Here is a 20,207-nt window from a genome sequence, read left to right as displayed (position 1 = left end):
GGGGGTGTTACATGGGAGTCTGGTCCCCTGCCATGTGATAAAGACCCCCTTAACAATAGAAGGTAAAGGTAGACCAGGGTGAGTCTGGATTGCATTTGGGTTCTGAATGGGATGACCCAGTTGTGGATAGAAAGGTTCACTGAGTAATAGATGGTGAGGTGTTTCGGAGTGAAGGTTGAAGCTATCTACAAGTGGATCAATCCCTTCTGTGTCCAGGGCAGCTGTCTACCAGCTCCATCTGGTATGCAGGCTGAGACCCTACCTGCCTGCAGACTGTCTTGCCAGAGTGGTGCATGCTCTAGTTATCTCCCGCTTGGACTACTGCAATGCGCTCTACGTGGGGCTACCTTTGAAGGTGACCCGGAAACTGCAACCAATGCAGAATGCAGCAGCTAGACTGGTGATGGGGAGTGGCCACCAAGACCATATAACACTGGTCCTGAAAGACCTACATCGGCTCCCAGTATGCTTCTACAATTCAAAGTGTTGGTGCTGACCTTAAAACCCTTTGTTCCGCAAGGGACAATGACAATTAAGATATTGTAATCGTAAATCGTAAACGGCCTCCGTCCAGTATACCTAAGGAGCGCCTCCCACCCCCATCGTTCAGCCCGGACACTGAGGTCCATCACCAAGGGCCTTCTGGTGGTTCCCTCACTGCGAGAAGCAAAGTTACAGGGAACCAGGCAGAGGGCCTTCTTGGTGGTGGCGTCCACCCTGTGCAATGCTCTCCCATCAGATGTCAAGTAAATAAACAACTATCTGACTTTTAGAAGACATCTAAAGGCAGCCCTGTTTAGGGAAGTTTTTAACGTTTGATGTTTTATTCTGTTTAATATTCTGTTGGGAGCTGCCCAGTGGGTGGGGAAACCCAGCCAGTTGGGCGGGGTATAAGTATTATTATTATTATTATTAATTATTATTACTATTATTATTATTATTTGCTGTCTACAAGTGATCCAACCCCTTTGCATACAGGTGGTTGCACTCTGAGCACAACAGATAACCACTATTTACATGGTCACTTGTAAGCACACACTCTGGCCAAGGGAACCTGCAAGGATGACGTGGGCAGTTACAAGTCACAGGTGATCACAATGCCACTGCAGGTTTCAGGCCAAGTTTTATAACCAAAACAGCCTTGGTTGACCTGACTCATGATCTCTATAGAGAGAGGCAGCGCAGGGCAACTGTTAATTCTCCTTGACTTCTCAGCAGCTTTTGACACCACTGACCTTCTAGTATGGGACGCAGGTGGCGCTGTGGGTTAAAGCCTCAGCGCCTAGGGCTTGCCGATCGAAAGGTCGGCGGTTCGAATCCCTGCGGCGGGATGCGCTCCCGCTGCTCAGTCCCAGCGCCTGCCAACCTAGCAGTTCGAAAGCACCTCCGGGTGCAAGTAGATAAATAGGGACCGCTTACCAGCGGGAAGGTAAACGGCGTTTCCGTGTGCGGCTCTGGCTCGCCAGAGCAGCGATGTCACGCTGGCCACGTGACCCGGAAGTGTCTCCGGACAGCGCTGGCCCCTGGCCTCTTAAGTGAGATGGGCGCACAACCCCAGAGTCTGTCAAGACTGGCCCGTATGGGCAGGGGTACCTTTACCTTTTACCTTCTAGTATTACTTGGGGGGGGGAGGTACTGGAGATGCTGTATTAGGATGGTTCTGCTCCTATTCGTAGGGCCCTTATTAGAAAGTAATACTGGCAGACTGTTGCTTGGCTCTGTGGCTTTTGAGCTGTGGTCTTTTGCAAGGGTCTATTCCTTCTCTTGCTATTCAGTAATGATGATGGCATACAGCTCTCTCTCTCCACTGCATCTGAATCAGGAATGGCTATGCAAGTGTTGGACCGGGGTCTGAAAGCTGGATGGGGGTGAGTAAACCTAAAGCTGAATCCTGGTAAGACAGGGTCAGTGTGGGTGGGAGGTTCCTATGCCTGGGAATTAGGTGGATGATCTCTTCTGGGGTGGGGTTTCACTCCCCCTGAAAAAAAACATATCCAAGCCTAGGAGTACTCCTAAATTCTAATCTATCACTTGAGTCTCAAGCGGCTTCTGGGGCTAGGAGTGCTTATGCCTAGCTTAGGCTGGTTCGCCAGCTACAGCAGTTCCTGGACTAGAATAGTCTGGCCTCAACTGTCCACATTCCGGTGACCTTCTGCTTGGACTACTGTAATGCACTTGTGGATGGTCTGGAGACAGCAGCTAGTGCAGAATGCACCTGCTAGGTTGGGTAAGTGGGGCAGACTGATGAGACCATGTGCCACCGGTCCTGAATGAAAGCACTGCACTTTCTGTCAGTGAGCTAACATGCTCAAGCTGGGGTTTTTACTACTAGTGTACATTTGGTGATTGAAAGGAAGAATGGGGATGTTCAATCTCAATATTTCATTGGGGTTTCAGTTTTTGTTGTTGTTTTAATGTGCACATTAAAAAAATGATTTAAAAATTGATCCCTTTGGGTTCTTTGACGAAATAGGACACCTAATACAGTATCTTTTTTTTAAATAAAAAAGTCTCACAAATGAACAAAGCAAGCTGAAGATAAAAACTGCAGGAAGAAAGAAAGAACAGTAAAATAGTAAAATAAAAAGAACAGTAAAGATGTGATGCCTCATATTGTGTGGAAAAATATATGTGAGGTTTAAGCAAATAAGATGCTCTGGGGGGGGGGGAAACTGGTCTCATGGTGCTCACCTCTCCAAAGTACCCTATGAAAAACAAGGGGAGGGGAGCCAGCATCAATTTGCAAAAAGAATGTTGTAATTTTACTTACTATACCTCGCCATGCACAAGCACTTTCAAATGTATCCAATTTTCTCTCTTTATAATAATTCACAACAAACCAAGAACAAAGGAACTACAGATTCTAAAGTGAGAGTAGCTGCTGGGGTGGAAAAGAGAACATACAGAAAATGATATGGCAGACTGAGGTTAATGGGGCACCTGAACTTGTGGCAAGCACCCCCCGTATGGGGTTTTACACTCATTGTGTCATTTTGTCATCGTGTTACATCATAGGTAGGTGCAGTTATTCTTTGGCAGATTGCTTGCTTCCAACAAATACATCTATTAGCTACTGCTTAGGAGGTGGATTCGCTATGGCCTGGGATGAATACAATAGTTTCTACAGAGAGATAAAATGAAGCTTCATCTCCATCAATCTCTTCCTTACATCAGAGTGGATAAGCAGATAAGAAGTAGCTGCCTTAAACAGAGTCAGGCCACTGGTCCAGGTCACTCAGCACTGTCTACCTTGACCAGCAGTGGCTCTCCAAGGTTTCAGATAGAATCTTTCCCAGCCCCACCTGGAGATGTCAGGGATTGAATATGGCACCTTCTGCATGCAAAGCAGATGTTCTACCACCGAGCCATGGCCCCTTCACAAACATATTAATTCCACCTCAGATAACCATTTTATGTGGTGAAATCAACGAAGTTAATTTTCCCTAACTGATTTTGGCCTGTTATGTTGGAGTTTTTAACTCTGGTTCTTCCTATTTTTAAATGATCTACTAGTGCACAGCAGGTCATTTATCTGGACACACGTTTGATCAGTTACAAGTTTAGCTCAACAAAATAAGGGGAGCAGAGTGCGGGAAGAGTAGAGCACTAATCCCACTTTCTTTTTTTCATGCATACCTTAGCAACTAGGAAGACTTGAGATAGTCCTCTCTCCTAATTGCTGCAATATATTGGCAATTCCCTATGAGATTTGGCAGCGAGAATACCTGTGAATCAATTCCCCCATCTTCCAATGAATCCAGGCCTCTTGAAGGGTTGAGGAAGCCCTATCAGGCAACACCATTCTACCCTCCCAAAATTTCCAGTAAGTGGTATGGAGGAGTACAAGAGCTTATTCCAACATCATGCTCTGTGCTTGATTCATTGCAGGCCCCTACATCTCAATCCCATCCCACAACAAATGCAAGATGAGATGCGGCTTACAGGTCTACGCAGAGATAGATACAAGTGAAATATTTAACGGAAGAAAGGAAATGGCTGTGGATACAGTTTAGAGGCTTCATAATGCCTAGCAGCAGCCAGGAAAGCTTCAGAACTGGAAAGTTTCATTAACAGACCTATCATGTCCAAGGGCTATGTAGTTATTTATTAGAATTAAGAAACTCTACTTCCTCTTCTATTCATTCCAAAGTTGCCGATTAAACATGCGGTGAACCAAGCTAAGTAACTCTTTATACATGTTATCAATGTTTACTACAGAAAGCGATACTAAATGGGCTAAAGTAATAACGGAAGCTATAGATATTCTGAAACAATGCAAAACAATGGTACAATAGGTAAAGGTAAAGTTACCCCTGCCCGTACGGGCCAGTCTTGACAGACTCTGGGGTTGTGCGCCCATCTCACTTAAGAGGCCAGGGGCCAGCGCTGTCCGGAGACACTTCCGGGTCACGTGGCCAGCGTGACATCGCTGCTCTGGCCAGAGCCAGAGCCAGAGCCAGAGCCGCACACGGAAACGCCGTTTACCTTCCCGCTGGTAAGCGGTCCCTATTTATCTACTTGAACCCGGAGGTGCTTTCGAACTGCTAGGTTGGCAGGCGCTGGGACCGAGCAGCGGGAGCGCACCCCGCCGCAGGGATTCGAACCGCCGACCTTTCGATCGGCAAGCCCTAGGCGCTGAGGCTTTAACCCACAGCGCCACCTGCGTCCCAAATATCAAATGAGAGATCTTGGAAGGCAAATTGAAGACTAGCACCAAAAACAATGCACAAAGTGCTCCTTCTCAGAATCTCTGAAAGTATTTCAGCTCTAGATATGCCTGAATAATATCCTGCACTTCAGATATTTGCTTGAGTCTTATATTTTTTTTAAATTCCTTTTTGTTTTGTTAAATCAACACACTTGTACCAACATTCTTGGCTTTTCAAAATGAAAGTTAACAACAAACAGCAATTATTATGTTGTTATAATACGCATGCAAGTTGACATCTCATCACAACTACAGCAGCAATATTAGCTGCTCACCTGAATTACCATCCCAAAACCATTAACACAAGACTTAAATACTTAAAATATTTATAAAACTGTATAAATGCCATACATACTATTAATTTAATGACTATTCTGCAATACAATAGAAAAGCATGCTCAAACAAAACACCTCAGCAGTATTTTAAAGCAGTAACCAACTAGCCAATTTCTGTATGTTCTGAAGTTTTTCTAATCCACTCTCCCTGTGGCTGAGCAAAATCGAATTGCCTCTCACATTTGCAGACAGCTCTGTGAAGGTGATAATAGAGCTGCTCCCTGCTGTCATGAGGCAGGAAATAGGAAAATGGCATATGGGGCTAGAAAGAAATAAAAAAAAGAAAGAACCAAACAAGAACAAAAGAGATTTCAACAAAGGACAAACTATAACCCAATATGCTTTGCAAGTTAATCTCTTTTCATAATGATTTCACATAATCATTCATCTGCAAACTTACCCTAAAACGTGAATGGCTGCAAAGTCTTTGGGGAAAGTTTTTATTCTGAAATGTTTGGAACACACAAAGTGTTGTGTTCCTGCTCTATAAAGCAAGAGTGTTATTTCTATCCATGAAAGATCGAATCCAGCTCAATCTAATAGGGCAGATTATTTATGTCGCCAGGCTTTGAACTCATTTATTTCTTTTTAAAAATTGAGCTCTGCCTCAATTTAAAAGAGCAAGGCTCCTTACAAATGTACGTAAGCAATTGTTACTCAGAAAAACCCTTAAATAAAGTCCCAGCTATAATAGCAAATCGCAAATGCTTACATCACAGGCAAGCTGCTAATCTGACTCTAAACACATTTACTCAGAAAAACTGTGCAGTTTCAATGGGACCCGCTTTCTAATTTCACTTCATATATTTCATATAAATTTCTAATTTAAGATTATAGCCTTAGGGTGTCATTTTTAACAAGAGATGTTACCTATCAACAAAATGCAGCATCTCGACTGCTCACTGGGTTCAGAATCTGACCACCATGTTACGCAGCCGCTAAAAGGCTTGCACTGGCTGTCAATTAGCTACCGGGATAGGTTCAAGGTGCTGGTACTGGTGCTGAATGCCTTATTCAGCTCAAGATAGGATACCTGAAGATTGCCTCACCCCTTATATACCCAACTGATCACTGTACTCTGCAGGAAAGGGTCTCCTTCAGATGCCATCTTATCAGAAGGTCCACTCTGCACAATGTAGGAATTGGACAATTCAATGTGATGGTACCTACCCTTTAGAATGCTCTCTCCTTACATATCAGAAACGCATTGTCTCTACTGTCCCTTCTGAAAACTTCTATTCCAAAATGCTTTTGAGTGGATATTTTTTATCCCAGTTTTTCATGTGTTGGATTGAAATTGTATTTATGTATGTCTTTATTGTCAAATCTTTTATGGTAAGCAATTCATAAACGATGTAAGTAAGCACAGAAGGGCTCTTCAAGAGCAAAGAGGGAAAGAAAAAAAGAGACAGCAATTACAGGACCATGTTGAGCTATTTCCATCTACAGAAGTATGGATGTGACAATGTTAATAATATCTCATTAATGAGATATTATTAACATTGTCACATCCATCCTTCTGTATGCAACAGAAACTAATACATACCTTTCCTTTCACGCTTTGAATGGGATCCACCACTACAGCTACAGCTCTTTCGGACAGGGCTTCAAAACTCTGCTGAGTATTGATATCTACACCAGACAACCAGCAGCCAAAGCCAGGGTGACTGTGATACCAGCCAACAACCATTTCAGGTCTGTAACAAAGAAGGCATTTGGAGATTATCATCACAAAATATGAAAAGCTGCAATGAAATATGGATGTTTTCAGTTGGAAATGAAACCCTGAGATGTGAAAAGGCACCATTAGAAACATTTAATTCGCTGCTCACTAGATTGTGGTGAAAACGTTAAAATGTGACAAAGAAGTGCAATCAATTAAGGGGTTGTATATTAGCATTGGTAGCATCAGGCTCTCACTTCTTCACCCTCCTACCACATCTCCCAATGCAGTTTTTACCCTTTCAGCACTTCAGCAAATACCTTTGCGAACTCACTGCCACCAAAAGTTGGCTTTTCACAGCAGAATGTCCATTTCAGACATGGACGACAGGAAAAAGCGGTGGGAAAAGATTAAATATCAATTAAACCAGCAGTAGAACTAGGAACTCAGTCAAAAAGCAATTTGCACTGTTCTGCTCAGCTGTTGAATCTTTTGTTAACAGTAATTTTGAAGTTTCTGCTGCAGTATAAGAATTTGTGCAAGCAGATGACAACTGTTGAGAGACCCCAACTGAAGTAACAAAATTTGTTTAAATATTTGGATACCTTTTTATCAGGTAACCTTTACTGTGGTGTACAGACCACCATAGCTGAAAAATCAGAGTTAGGGTGGTAACAGTCTATTTTGTACGAGTGGAAGCTGCCAGCTGAATATTAATTCAATGTATGCAATAGTTCCAACCAAAAGCAGAGTTGGATGCAATCTTACTGTGTGTATTCTCACAAGATAGCAAGCCCATGATTAGGCTTTCGTAACATGTTGTATTAGTTGTACAAGACTAAACCAATTGCTTCTGCTGCAGTACTAGTAAATGAGCCAAGAGGAAACTAGGACATGCATGATTTATTCCTTTTTAAAAAATGAACTGATAAATTCTTTACCTTCCAGTCTGCTTTAGCATATCCAACATTTTGGCTTGAAACACAGGATCAACCGCCTCTACGCTGACCCCCTGGATTTAGGGACAGATTAACAACATAAAAATAATCCAGTTGACAGATATTTATGAAAAGACTTTCCTTGCACACATACAAATGGTTCATGATAGTAACAATCTGTTCCTGTATATAAAGGTTACATGGTATTTTAGAAATCACCTTTTAAGAATTCTAAGCATTTTATAGGACATATCATATCTAATCTCCCCCTTCTTCTCTAGGAGCTCGGAGCAGTATCAACCTCACAACATCCCTGTGAACTGAGTGTAGGCTATGAACGAATGTAGGATATGAACAATTTGTACAATGCCACCCAGTGAACTTCATATATGAGCAGAAATTTAACTTTAGTCCTCCCATATCCAAAATGAACAGACAATAGCTTCTGCATTGTACTTGATAGCAAACCTAATTTTAATATGTGATGATTTAGTTGTTCAAGTGTATAAAATGTTAACTATTTGCATATTTTTATAAAACCCAAGAACAATTTGTACACCTCTTAGTCTCTGTTTACAAAAGGCTTCTGGGCAAGCCCACTGTCAATATTCAGAAGTCAATACTCATTTTCTTTGTCTTCCTGAGTATTCATGTCTGCTGCTTGGTTTCAGATTTAATGCTGGTGACAAAACATCCTCCATCAGCCAGTAGTGCATACATCAGTAGGAAAAAATAGCTCAGTTGGTAGAGCATGAGACTCTCAATTTCAGGGTTCAAGTCCATTGGGCAAGAAGATTCCTGCATTGCAGGGGGTTGGCCAGATGACCCTTGGGGTCCCTTCCAACACTATGATTATCCACCATCTTGCAGTTTTATTCAATGGAACTTTCCCCAAATGATTTGTGAAATAAGGGCAATGTGAGGGAACCCTCAGTAGCCCATGGTGACTTATTAGCAAAGCACTTAAGAGGACATAGCTGCTCACATCCACTTTGACTTGGACAACAGAGGTGTACAAATTGTTCCACTGATTCTGTAGGACACGTTTTAGTTGGTTACACCTTTGGGCCACAACAAGTTGTTTGGTGGGGCGTGTGGCTGACCACCTGGTTGCTAGATTATGCTCTCTCATAATCATACTTCTTTGCAAGAAGGATAAGTCCTGGCCACCTTGAAGGAGATACAGTACTTGAGAGGCAGCCACAACAAAAAACATCCTTAGATACCAAGAACTATAACTAGCGGCTGCTCACCAATATCCAATTCCTGGGTAAAGTGTTTGAATGGGTGGTTCTTGTAGAACTTCAGTGACTCTTAGGTGAAAATTATCCAGATCCATGACAGCCGATTTAAGGCACAGAAAATGCCTTGGTTACTTGGACATCTCAACAGCAGCAGCTTTCAGTAACATCAACCATGGAACTGTACTAGATATGCCGAGTTTGGGAATTGGAGCAGTGTACTTCAGCAGTTCCACTCCTCCCTGGATGGACAATTCCTTGGATGGGAGACTACTGCTCAGTGGGACTTCTGAACATCTGCCACCCAACTCTATTTCTCCTTTTCATTGGATACAGGTGAGGCACTGGAGATGCTGGTGGCAGCAGATGCAATCCTGAACAGATTGTTTAGCCACAGTTATCCATGCCTTGCTAACATTCTACTAGTGCAATGTACTGCCTTTGAAGACTTACCAGAAACATCTTTTAGTACAAAACACATCTACCAGGTTACCAATTAGGGCTGTTTTTGGGAAGCATATCAGCAGTACTTAAAAACAGCCACACTGTTTCCGGACACGATTCATAACCTATAAAGCCCTAAATGGCTATGAACCTGGCCACCTTCTACCATATGAACCTTCCTGAACCTTGTAGTTATCATGAGAGGCCCCCATGTGAACTGTGGCCCCATAAAAATGACTGGAGAAGTTATGTTTGGTATGCTCTTCCCAGAGAAGCTCACAAGATACTAATGGTGTTGTAATTTCTGTGTTAAAATCTTTTTTTAAAATTCCAGGAATTTAAAAATATTGACAACATGATTTTATTTTGATGCCTCTTCTTATGTGGTTTCTCGTTTGGCTTTTGCCTGCTGCTTTTGTGATTCTACTATCTCCAAGTTTATATAGTTTATTATTATTTCTTTTAAATCCTGGAAACCTTAATGCTCAAGGGCAGCTTATAAATTCACAATCCATATATACTGGTAAGATGGGAGCAGCATCCCATAGAATTTGGGAGCACATCCTTGTAACTTGTAAACCAGCACACAGTAGTCTGTGCCTTCGAACAACTATGAGCTACAGACTCAAGTTCCATTAGTACCAAGTTACAGAGCAACTCCTAAATGTAATAGAAATATCTGAAACATATGCTGAGCCACACTCAAAATCAATCTAATAGGTTCAGAAGTACTACTATGGATAAAGCACAATATATTTTAAATCCCACTTTCTGTGCTGTAAACAATAAAGCTTGATACTTTCTGCAATTGAACAGATCGAGCTATGAAACTGTGAGCACTATACCACCGAGGAACCCAGGTATATAAAGCTAATAACTGACATTGTCCAGTCCTTACAGACCACTATATTTCTTGCAGCCCAGATAGACATACTACAACCATCAGTATTCTTTTCACAACCATCATACATGTAGGTAAGGGGTACAACTGGACATAACACATTCACTCACTCACTGAAGAGCACTTACCGTTCCCGACTGTGGCATAGCAAACACATCAATCACTCTGACAGTATAGTCATCAACAAATTCTCCAAGCATCAGCCCCATAACTTCCATGGGAACACCAGCTCGACCATGCTTCAGCATCTGAAAAGAAGAACAAATTTTACTGAAAGTCTATTCAAGGGATACATTTGACTCTTATTCCCCAGCCCCTGCTCTGTAATGTAATAAAATGCACTTGAAATATCCATGTAACATCAAAGGTATGAAGTTATTACATATTCATATCCACTCCTTTAGTACTATAATTGGCTTTATTTAATTATAAGGTCTTATTTTCTTGAAACAGCTGAAACTTCTCCATGCTATGCAAACCACTTAAAATACCCCCTTCCCCAAGGGCACATGCCACAATAACAGACAGAAATTCAATAGTTTGAATTCAAAAGACCATGGGACAGTAAGACACCTTGTTTGGATTTGAGAAGTCAAGGTACGAAAATGTTAAAAAATAGTAACATTACAACTTATGCTACGATGTTCAGATGAAGGGCAGGCAGGATATAAATTGAAATAATAATAATAATAAATAAATAAATAAATAAATAAATATTGCCTAAGAATAGAAATCATCATCATCATCATTATTATTATTATTATTATTATTATTATTATTATTATATTGTTGACATTCAAGGATTACAGAAGTGTCTCACTTGTTCATAGTGGAGACAGATATATGCAGGGCTTTGTGAAATATCATCCAACAAAACACAAATACTTACCTTCAAAAGCGCAAGGGAAGAGATGTAAACCTGTTCAGCAGTGTCAACTGCAGGAGCGTCAGTAGGAGGCCCCTAGGTAAAGAAGAAACACATCACCAAAAGGTATAAAAGGTTCGATTCTAGAAAGGCAACGCATGCACACATTCTGTCCTATCCATTACAGCATTTGATGTACAAGACAAGAGAAATCTAGAGCCCAATTCTATAGTATCTTCCACCTCCCTCTTCTGCCCATCAGTCTCCAACTGGTCTCCCTAAAAGATTCAGCTGAATAGCAGGGGAAGCACCTGAAGGGCCAAGGGCTACAAGCTGGAGGAAGAAAACCTAACAAACCACCCCCCCTTTGTTGTTAATACATCGAGCTATGAATCAGAAGTCTATACTTCCCACCTTGCCACTGTCACAAACTCAGTATGTAGCCCTTGGCATGCCACTCTCTTGGTCTCAGCCCAGTATCTGAGCTATGAGGATAAAACTGACCAATCTTACGGGGTTGTTGAATGGAATACAGCACAATATTGTGAAATGTTCTCAACACGTTAAAGTAGCCTTTGGAAAATTTGGTTCCCATATGCTGTTGGGAGTACAACCTCCCCAAGACAGCTTAGACAATCGCCAGGGAAGATGGGAGTTGCAGTCCACAAACATTTGGGGACCCAAGGTTGAAGGCTGCTTTAAAGCATCATACAAATGCTAAGTACAGTGGTGCCTCGCAAGACGAAATTAATCCGTTCCGTGAGGCTCTTCGTATAGCGGTTTTTTCGTCTTGCGAAGCAATCCCATTGACAGCTTAGCGGATTAGCGCTATTAGCAGTTTAGCGGATCAGCTGATAAGCGGCTTAGGGCTTAGGAAAAGGGGGGGAAAAGGGGAAAAACCCCGCAGGAACTCGCAAGACATTTTCGTCTTGCGAAGCAAGCCCATAGGGAAATTCGTTTTGCGAAGCGCCTCCAAAACGGAAAACCCTTTCGCCTAGCGGGTTTTCCGTCTTGCGGGGCACCACTGTATTCTTACTGGATTAGCATGTGCACGCACGCACACAAACACACACACACACACACGTGTTTCTGGATCCTGGCCAAAGTTGATAAAGAGCACTTCCCTATATAAACTAGTGATTTAGTCTAAGGAAAGGCAATTGTATTTCTTTGATCATCTATCTACTCAGCATTTAAAAATAAAAAATAGTGTGCTTAGTGAAAATCTTATCAATGATACAGGCTTGGACTCCAATGAAGTTCTATTAGTGAATTAAATCTTGCAGGAAGTCTCCTCAGATATATATATATATCTCCAATTCACCAATTAACTGCATGTTTCTTACAGTGGTGTGAATATAAATGCTGCTGGGCTAGCATGATTAACTGGCACCAACACAAACACAATTTCCTTTGCTTTCCCTTTGCTTCGTCAGTTTTCAGCTAAAGAGGACCTGAAGAAAAAGGCTATGGGAGCACTTTGCAGATCCACTGGTGCAGTGAGAGAAAAATGGACCTCCAATCCCTAGGTGGAAAAGCTGTGAACAAAATACTGTGCTCTTTGCTTCATGAGTAGCTAATAAAAAATTAGCACAATTGTCCAAGGTGTGAATGATGGCCGAGGCCAGTGCTGTGTATTGCTCAAGTGGAGAATGCCAACTAGCATCTGAGAGGGGGAAAAATGCCCTTCCTGGGAAGCAAGGTGCTTCCTGTGAATGATGACAGTGGTACTAAATCTTTTTCTAAACGTGACTGGTAAGCTTAGAATAAACTCCACAGAGAATAGCTTGTACATATTGATTATCAAGGATGATGAAGAAAATCAGTTATATTTTTATTTTATTTTATAGTGTTGTCTCGCTTCTTTTAATTATATTTGAAGCAGCAAAAAATCCATAAAAATAGGAAATAAAACAAAAAGTGTAGCAGTACTGTACATTAATGGGGGATTTTTTGGTGGGGCGGGGGGAGAAGTTGGTGTAAACAGGAAAAGGCTTTTTACATGCCTTCCAATGACAGCAAAAATGAGTATTTACCTCTCTGGGAAGGGAATTCCAATGAAGTGGGGCCTTAATGGACAAGGACCAGCCCGAAGTCCCTGCAAATAACATCACGGTAAGAGCTGCAACTTACAACAGTAACTCTCAGCTGATGTCAATGGGCTGCGCAACTTTGCATTAATAGATGCTTCCTGAAAGGCACTATGAAAATAATCATCAGAATTCTTTGGGACTGCAGAGACTTAGGGGAGGCATATCCTGAACTCCACCACTGACCAGGGAACCAACAGCCACTAGAAGACTGCAACCCCTGCCTCCCAGGAATAGCATCCTGGCAACTTGGTCCCACCCATCCAGCAGTGAATGAGAAGCTGCTCCAATGCTTGCTTTCCTCTCCCTCCCCATTCCTACTTATTTGCTACATTTCAATCCCACTTCAGACAGTCTTTTCTTCCATAGTAGCTCACATCAATTGAGGGCGGCTGTCAAGCTTACAAGCTGGACATAAATTTCCACTGAATATGAAGGTAAGAAAAAATTGCGGGGGAAATGGATGGGTACCATAGGTGGCATACAATACCTGTCAGAATTTTAAAAAATCAATGCAAACTATTCACTGAAATGTCTGAAATGTGGAATATAATTGGGAGACGTTTTTATCATGTGTGGTGGAAGTGGGAACTGGCAAAAAAAAGTTTGGGAAAAGATAAGTATTCAAATAAGCAAAATCTTTGGGTACAAAGTTCCTTGCCAACCACTTTCGTTCTTGCTAAACTATGTGAAGGGTCCAGTAAGACTGCAACAAAGAATTAATATCATATATGATAAACTGCCACTATGATTATATATATGCCAACGTGGAGGCAGCCATCCATTCCATCTGCAACCAAATGGCTATGAAAAGGTTTTCCACATATGCTGTCAATGGCAAAACTGACTTATTATTTAAGGAATAAGTAGGGAGAAAAATTGGAGAAAATTTATTTCATAGGGTATGTATCAAAATGGTCGTGGTTTTTCACTCTCTCTCTTTGCGTTACTAAAATGTCTGTAGGTTAATGGTTCATTTGCTTTTCGTTTCCCCTATAAGGTAGCAGAGATTTATGCAATTTTATTTTTTTAATTTTCTGTATATATTGTTTCGGACTGGCTTTAAATTATCAGGTGACAATGAAAGATATAATAAATTTCAATACCAAAATGTGCAGCAAAAAATCCTTATTAGCTAAAAAGACAAAGTCACACATGGAAAGGGGAATGGAGTGAAAAGGTAGAGGAGGTCACCAGTTCTTTAAGGCCAGCATGAATCAGCAACTGTGAGAAAGCATTGCTATCCATTTCTGGCCAGACCTTGATGGTGTTCTTGCTTGAACAGCAGTTGGCGGTTCTTTGGCTGATGAATGGGACCTTTCCCCGATGCTTCTGCAGCCCCACAGCACCTGGAGCTCAGTATTCTTTCCAGCAGTGTCCTGGGAAGCAAAGCTCCTCCTCCTCTGGCTGATGGGATGGGAGTGCAGCCTCCCAGAGACCTTTGGTCCCCAACCTATAGCAGAGGCCAGCATACACTGTTCTTTAGCTCTGCAGTCCAAGGGGGATTGAGAGAATTTGTTCCTTTTGTTATCATATCTATTAGACTGGGAACTTGAAGGCAAGGATTGGCAACTTTTAATTTATGACTAGTGCTTACCACCACTGGGTTGCATCCAACAAAGTCTTTGTGTCGGTGCAAGGAGTTCCACTTTCACAACTGGCCTTGTGCCCCTCCAAATCTGCTCCTCAACAGATTGGGGTGGGGTACAGAAAGAGGAAGGCCAAGTCCCTAGGCAGAAGTCATGGCACTAACCAGATGACTTAACTAGATACATACAACCTGTTATCATCAGCTGGAATAGTGTGGAAAACCAACATGCTGAAGATAATTTGGAGTAAGTAACTTGAGCAAAAGATGTATGTGTCTGGAAACTGAAAAAGGGGCAAAGGAGTATAATGGGATTTGGTAGAACATTTTCCACAAGGACAGAAACTATTTGTAGTATGAGATCTAGGGGGCAGTAGCACAGAAGCAAGGAAAGGGAATTGTAACTTCTTGCCAATGGCCTATAGCAGGGGTGCACAACCTGCGGCCCTCCAGATGTTGTTGGACTGTTGATGGGAGTTGTAGTCCAGAAACACCTGCAGGGCAGCAGGATGTGCACCCCTGGCCTACAGAGACCTCTATCACACCATACCATTGTCCATGACTTTGAGCCACCAATGTCTATTAGATAATCCCAAACCTTTCTGGGGTAAAACTGCAATAGCTATTTCTATAGCCTCTTGAAAAAGCTCAGAATATCCACTAAATATTCTGATTTAATCAATCTCTCAATTGATACTTATACTACATATTACTATTGACGTTTATAGCAACTCAGTTAAGAGTGCTACTTTTTAAAAATTCAACTATAATGCCTGTTTATGCCCAACACTATTGCTGCAGTCAGCTAATACTAGAATGTGAGTCGTTCAAGTATTTCATATTTTTACCTGAAGTGGAACGACACTTTCTACACTCTAGGCCTTCACACATTGCTGCTTTGCCCTCAGTGGTGTTCACAACGTCCCTTAATTTAGCCACAAGTTGTCACTATGCATGAACACACTACCCCGCCTCTACTTTGTTAGAACTGCTAAAGATCATATCCCTAAGGTACTTTACATAGCAAAAGTGCAATGTACTCAGTCAAAATACAGACTCAATACACCCTACTCTCAAATATTCTAAGTGATAGCGAACTATTATATATCAATTATACTTCTTAAGTTTGCTTAGTGTGGCTACCCTTAAATGTTGCCAATGTGGATACATTTTCACATTTACTTTAAAAACAAAACAAAACACATTCAACTGTACAGTGGTACCTCGGGTTAAGAACTTAATTCGTTCCAGAGGTATGCTCTTAACCTGAAACGGTTCTTAACCGTTCGCTAATGGGGCCTCCCCCTGCCGCTGCGCCGCTGGAATGCAATTTCTGTTCTTATCCTGGGGCAAAGTTCTGGAGCAACCACTTCCTGGTTAGTGGAGTTTGTAACCCTAAGCTTCTGTAACCCGAGGTACCACTATATGATTGCAATCCCAAGTGCAGTCTTGTATTTAAGGACAAGCTTTATAGCCAGAGATGCAAGGAATTGCTGAGCAGGGAAGTGCAGTGGGTGGCTGCAGAAGAGACAAAGTTTCTGGTCCTCTTCTGACAGGACACTGCAGGCTAGTACAGTGGTACCTTGGTTTACGAACTTAATCCATTCCGGAAGTCTGTTCTTAAACCAAAGCGTCCTTAAACCAAGGCGTGCTTTCCCATAGCAGCGGGGGGGGGGGCTCAATTTACAAATGGAACACACTCAACATGTTCTGCTTCCAAGGCAAAGTTCACAAACCAAAACCCCTACTTCCGGGGTTGCAGCATTCTTAATCCAGGTTGTTCATAAACTAAGCTGTTCTTAAACCAAGGTACCACTGTAGCTGCTGCGGACTTCTTTAAAAGGCTGCCCAATACCGACCAGTTGTTGACCTTTTTTTAGGATTGCAATTGTCGAGGTTTATTTACGATTTTATTTTTTTTTTTTTATAATAATTTTTATTGATTTCCACACATATAATAAAGAACAATGTAAAACAGTATCACATCATACTCATCGGTTCTTACCCTTCTTTCTTTGACTTCCCCATACCTCCCCATCCCTGCATCCTTGTTTAATAATTCTTTAGCAACCCTTGAGTCCATTATCTTAGTTCCCTTTCATAAAAATTTCTTAAGTTTTTTTTGTTTACTGCTGCAATTCTTTACTTCTTACCCCCTGACATCCTAACATTCCTCAATTTTGCAATTATTTTTAAGATATATTTTGAAGTTCTTCCAGTCCTCTTCCACTGTCTCTTTCCCCTGGTCCCGGATTCTGCCCGTCATCTCGGCGAGTCCCATAAAGTCAATCACCTTTGTTTGCCATTCTTCCAGAGTAGGTAGTTCTTGCGTCTTCCAATACTTTGCCAGTAGAATTCTTGCTGCTGTAGTGGCATACATAAAGAAAGTCCTATCCTTCCTTAACACCACTTGGCCCACCATGCCCAAGAGGAAAGCCTCTGGTTTCTTAGGAAAAGTCCACTTAAGGACCTTCTTAATTTCATTATAGATCATTTCCCAGAAAGCTTTAACCTTTGGGCAGGTCCACCAAAGGTGGTAGAAAGTGCCTTCAGTCTCATTACATTTCCAACACTTATTATTAGGCAAATGATAAATTTTTGCAAGCTTGACTGGGGTCATGTACCATCGGTAGATCATTTTCATAATATTTTCTCTTAATGCATTACATGCAGTAAATTTAATACCGGTGGTCCATAACTGTTCCCAGTCAGCAAACATAATATCATGACCGATATCTTGTGCCCATTTAATCATAGCTGATTTCACCGTTTCATCCTGTGTATTCCATTTTAGCAGCAAGTTATACATTTTTGATAAGTTCTTAGTATTGGATTCCAACAGTTCTGTTTCTAATTTTGACTTCTCTTTCTGAAATCCTATTTTCCTGTCCTGTTTAAATGTCTCATTTATCTGATGGTAATGCAACCAATCTCGAACCTTAGGCTTTAGTTTCTCATAACTCTGAAGTTTCACCCTTTCGCCATCATATTCTAAAATCTCATGATATTTTGGCCATTTAGAATCCATATTAAGCTTTTTTACTTCCTATTTACGATTTTAACCCAGAAAATAAACTGCCACAGGGGCCAGATTAAACCAACTGGCGGGCCAGATTAGGCCCCCGAAACAGACTTTGGACATGCCTGTACTAAAGACAGTGGTACCTTGGTTTACAACCATAATCTGTTCCGGAGGTCTGTTTGTAAACCAAAGCAGGTTGTAACCCAAGGCGCGCTAGTGGGGCCCCCCAAAAAAATTAGTTCGTAATAATAAAAAAGGGTTGTAATCCAAAAAAAGGTTGCAAACCAGGACACACTTCCGGGTTTGACGTGTTTGTAATTCCAAAACGTATGCAAACCAAGACGTATGCAAACCAAGGTACCACTGTAGCCTGAAAACCTATAGCAAAGACATAGTTGGTTGTGGTTTTGTTCTGATACAAAATGCCAGAAATCTGGACAAGTATTTAAACCAGTATTTTAAAATCAGATGAATTTAAAGAAAAGCTTCTCCCAATGACAGCTAGTCTTAAAATGTTCAGCATCATGAAAAAAAGCAGTAACACAGCAAACTTCCTTCAAAAAAAGGGGAAGAAACTAAACATAGAAGCTGATTATTTAATTTATACTGAAGAATGGTGTCTACAGAATGCCCTCTGAAAGTTGCAAGGAACACTGAACCTTCTTAAATCCATACCATAACCAATTCCTTTGCACGCTACTGTGCATATCTGTAAGCTTGTTAATATGTTAACAAAATATATCTATAAACCCCAAACTGTCAGGGGGTCTCATGCTGCCCCCCTTTTTACCTTCCAGCAATGTTAATGAAGGTGCATGCGGCCTGAACACTGAATTGTTAGATTACACATCAACCCTCATCTGCCAGTCATTTCCCATTCCAACCAGTAATCTACAAAGGTGACAAAAAGTAAATATACTTTTCTCCGATATACCAGATGCATCAAATTCCCCTGAGATTCAATGTGCTAACACCACCACCAAGGACTGAAACTGAAGCAAGCCTTTAATTTGGTCCTTTACTTTTAACTAAAATAAGCCATTAAAAAAACAGAACTTTTTTTTTAAAAAAAAACCCAACATTAAAGTTCTTTTGTACCCAATGCATAAAAAGCAAAAGGGGAAAATCAATCCCGATTATACTTTTAAGAGGAGAAACAGATGCTTCTTCCTGACTAAACTGTCTACCAAGTGTTAGTCAGTGAACTGACCTGCCTGCAGGGCAATCATATCAGTCGTAAGCCGTATCAATCATTTCTTTTAAGCCCTCGCTTATTAGAGAATGGAGGATTTAAGGTAGACTCACACTATTAAAATTCATTTCTTTTATCAACATTTAGCAACATAAAATGCCTCCAAAAGCCCAAACGAGCAAATATAACATAATCAGCTCACAAATCAATCAAATGGGGTTAACATGAGACACTACTTTTCTTCAGGAGCATTCAGATATGATCCAGTTATAAAAACTGTGACTTTTCCTTGGGCAGCCCTTGTTGACTAAGTGTTAAAAAAAGGCATTTGCCATTATAACAGCATAAAACTAACGCCTCAGAGTGTTACCTACTCAGGCCTTTTAGCAAATTTGTTAACACTTTTAGGTATATTACTCCACCTTTCTCTTAGTGTGAACTGGTATCAATTATTTAGCCAGTTTTATTATGTTATTAGAATACCTGCTGATTAACCATGAGTCACTTTAGAACACTGCCCTTCACTTGCATCATGCATTTTTTCTCTTAAATACAAGAGATGCAAGATTAAACAACTGACAAAGCTACAAAAATGAACACCATCAACCTGGAGAGAAAAAATTGATACTTCACTCTGAGTATTGTCTTACTCCAGAGTACTTAAAAAAAAAAAAAAAATTAAGCCCATAAACATTTTAAAAAATGGGACAATAAAAAAATCCAATTGATGCCGATATCAGTACAAATGAGCTCTCCGCAGCTAAACTAAATTCTTATATGAGAGAGGGTGAGATCGAAACCAACTCCAACCTTTATTTTCACAATTAAAACCCCTTAAAAAATAAACACAACAAAACAGACACAAGCAAATGTACAACTATCCAACACTGTCATGTTTATTCTTACCCAGCAAAGTAAAAAAGGGAACCTTTTAATACTTAATTTTGTGAGTATTAAACAACTAGTGTGAAAAACAAGATGCATGTAAACTATTTCTACTGCCTCTGCTTCAATGACTAGCTGAGACAACCTGTTATAGGAGGTGTTAATTGGCAATAGGAGTGCAAGTCAGAAGCATGTTCCCCATCGTCCTAACCCAGCAAGGCTAGGTCATTAAAGTGGAAATGAATTCTTTCATGCTGACTTAACTCTTGGAGTGCAGATTTTCAGCTGTTACACCTACAGACAATTGAGAGTGTGTGTTAAACCACTCGCCTCT

The 20,207-nt window shown here is 41.1% G+C and overlaps 1 protein-coding gene across 3 annotated transcripts in view; it reads right to left on the bottom strand.

Moving 5' to 3' along the window:
- Nucleotides 1-20,207, bottom strand: part of PSMD14 (proteasome 26S subunit, non-ATPase 14) — a 62,951-nt gene that overhangs the window by 26,277 nt on the left and 16,467 nt on the right. For all 3 annotated transcript variants that reach the window (XM_079982619.1, XM_079982618.1, XM_079982620.1), the window contains 4 exons: nt 11,121-11,192; nt 10,360-10,479; nt 7,649-7,719; nt 6,591-6,741 (listed from right to left, as the gene is read on the bottom strand). In XM_079982619.1, coding sequence (XP_079838745.1) covers nt 6,591-6,741; nt 7,649-7,719; nt 10,360-10,479; nt 11,121-11,192 — 414 coding nt within the window. The remainder of the gene's footprint in view (nt 1-6,590; nt 6,742-7,648; nt 7,720-10,359; nt 10,480-11,120; nt 11,193-20,207) is intronic.

This window comes from Podarcis cretensis, assembly GCF_951804945.1.
Source record: "Podarcis cretensis genome assembly, chromosome: 1".
In the NCBI taxonomy this organism is placed as follows: Eukaryota; Metazoa; Chordata; class Lepidosauria; order Squamata; family Lacertidae; genus Podarcis; species Podarcis cretensis.
Note: the sequence above shows the minus strand (reverse complement) of the source record. Positions and strands in the feature narration are given on the sequence as shown.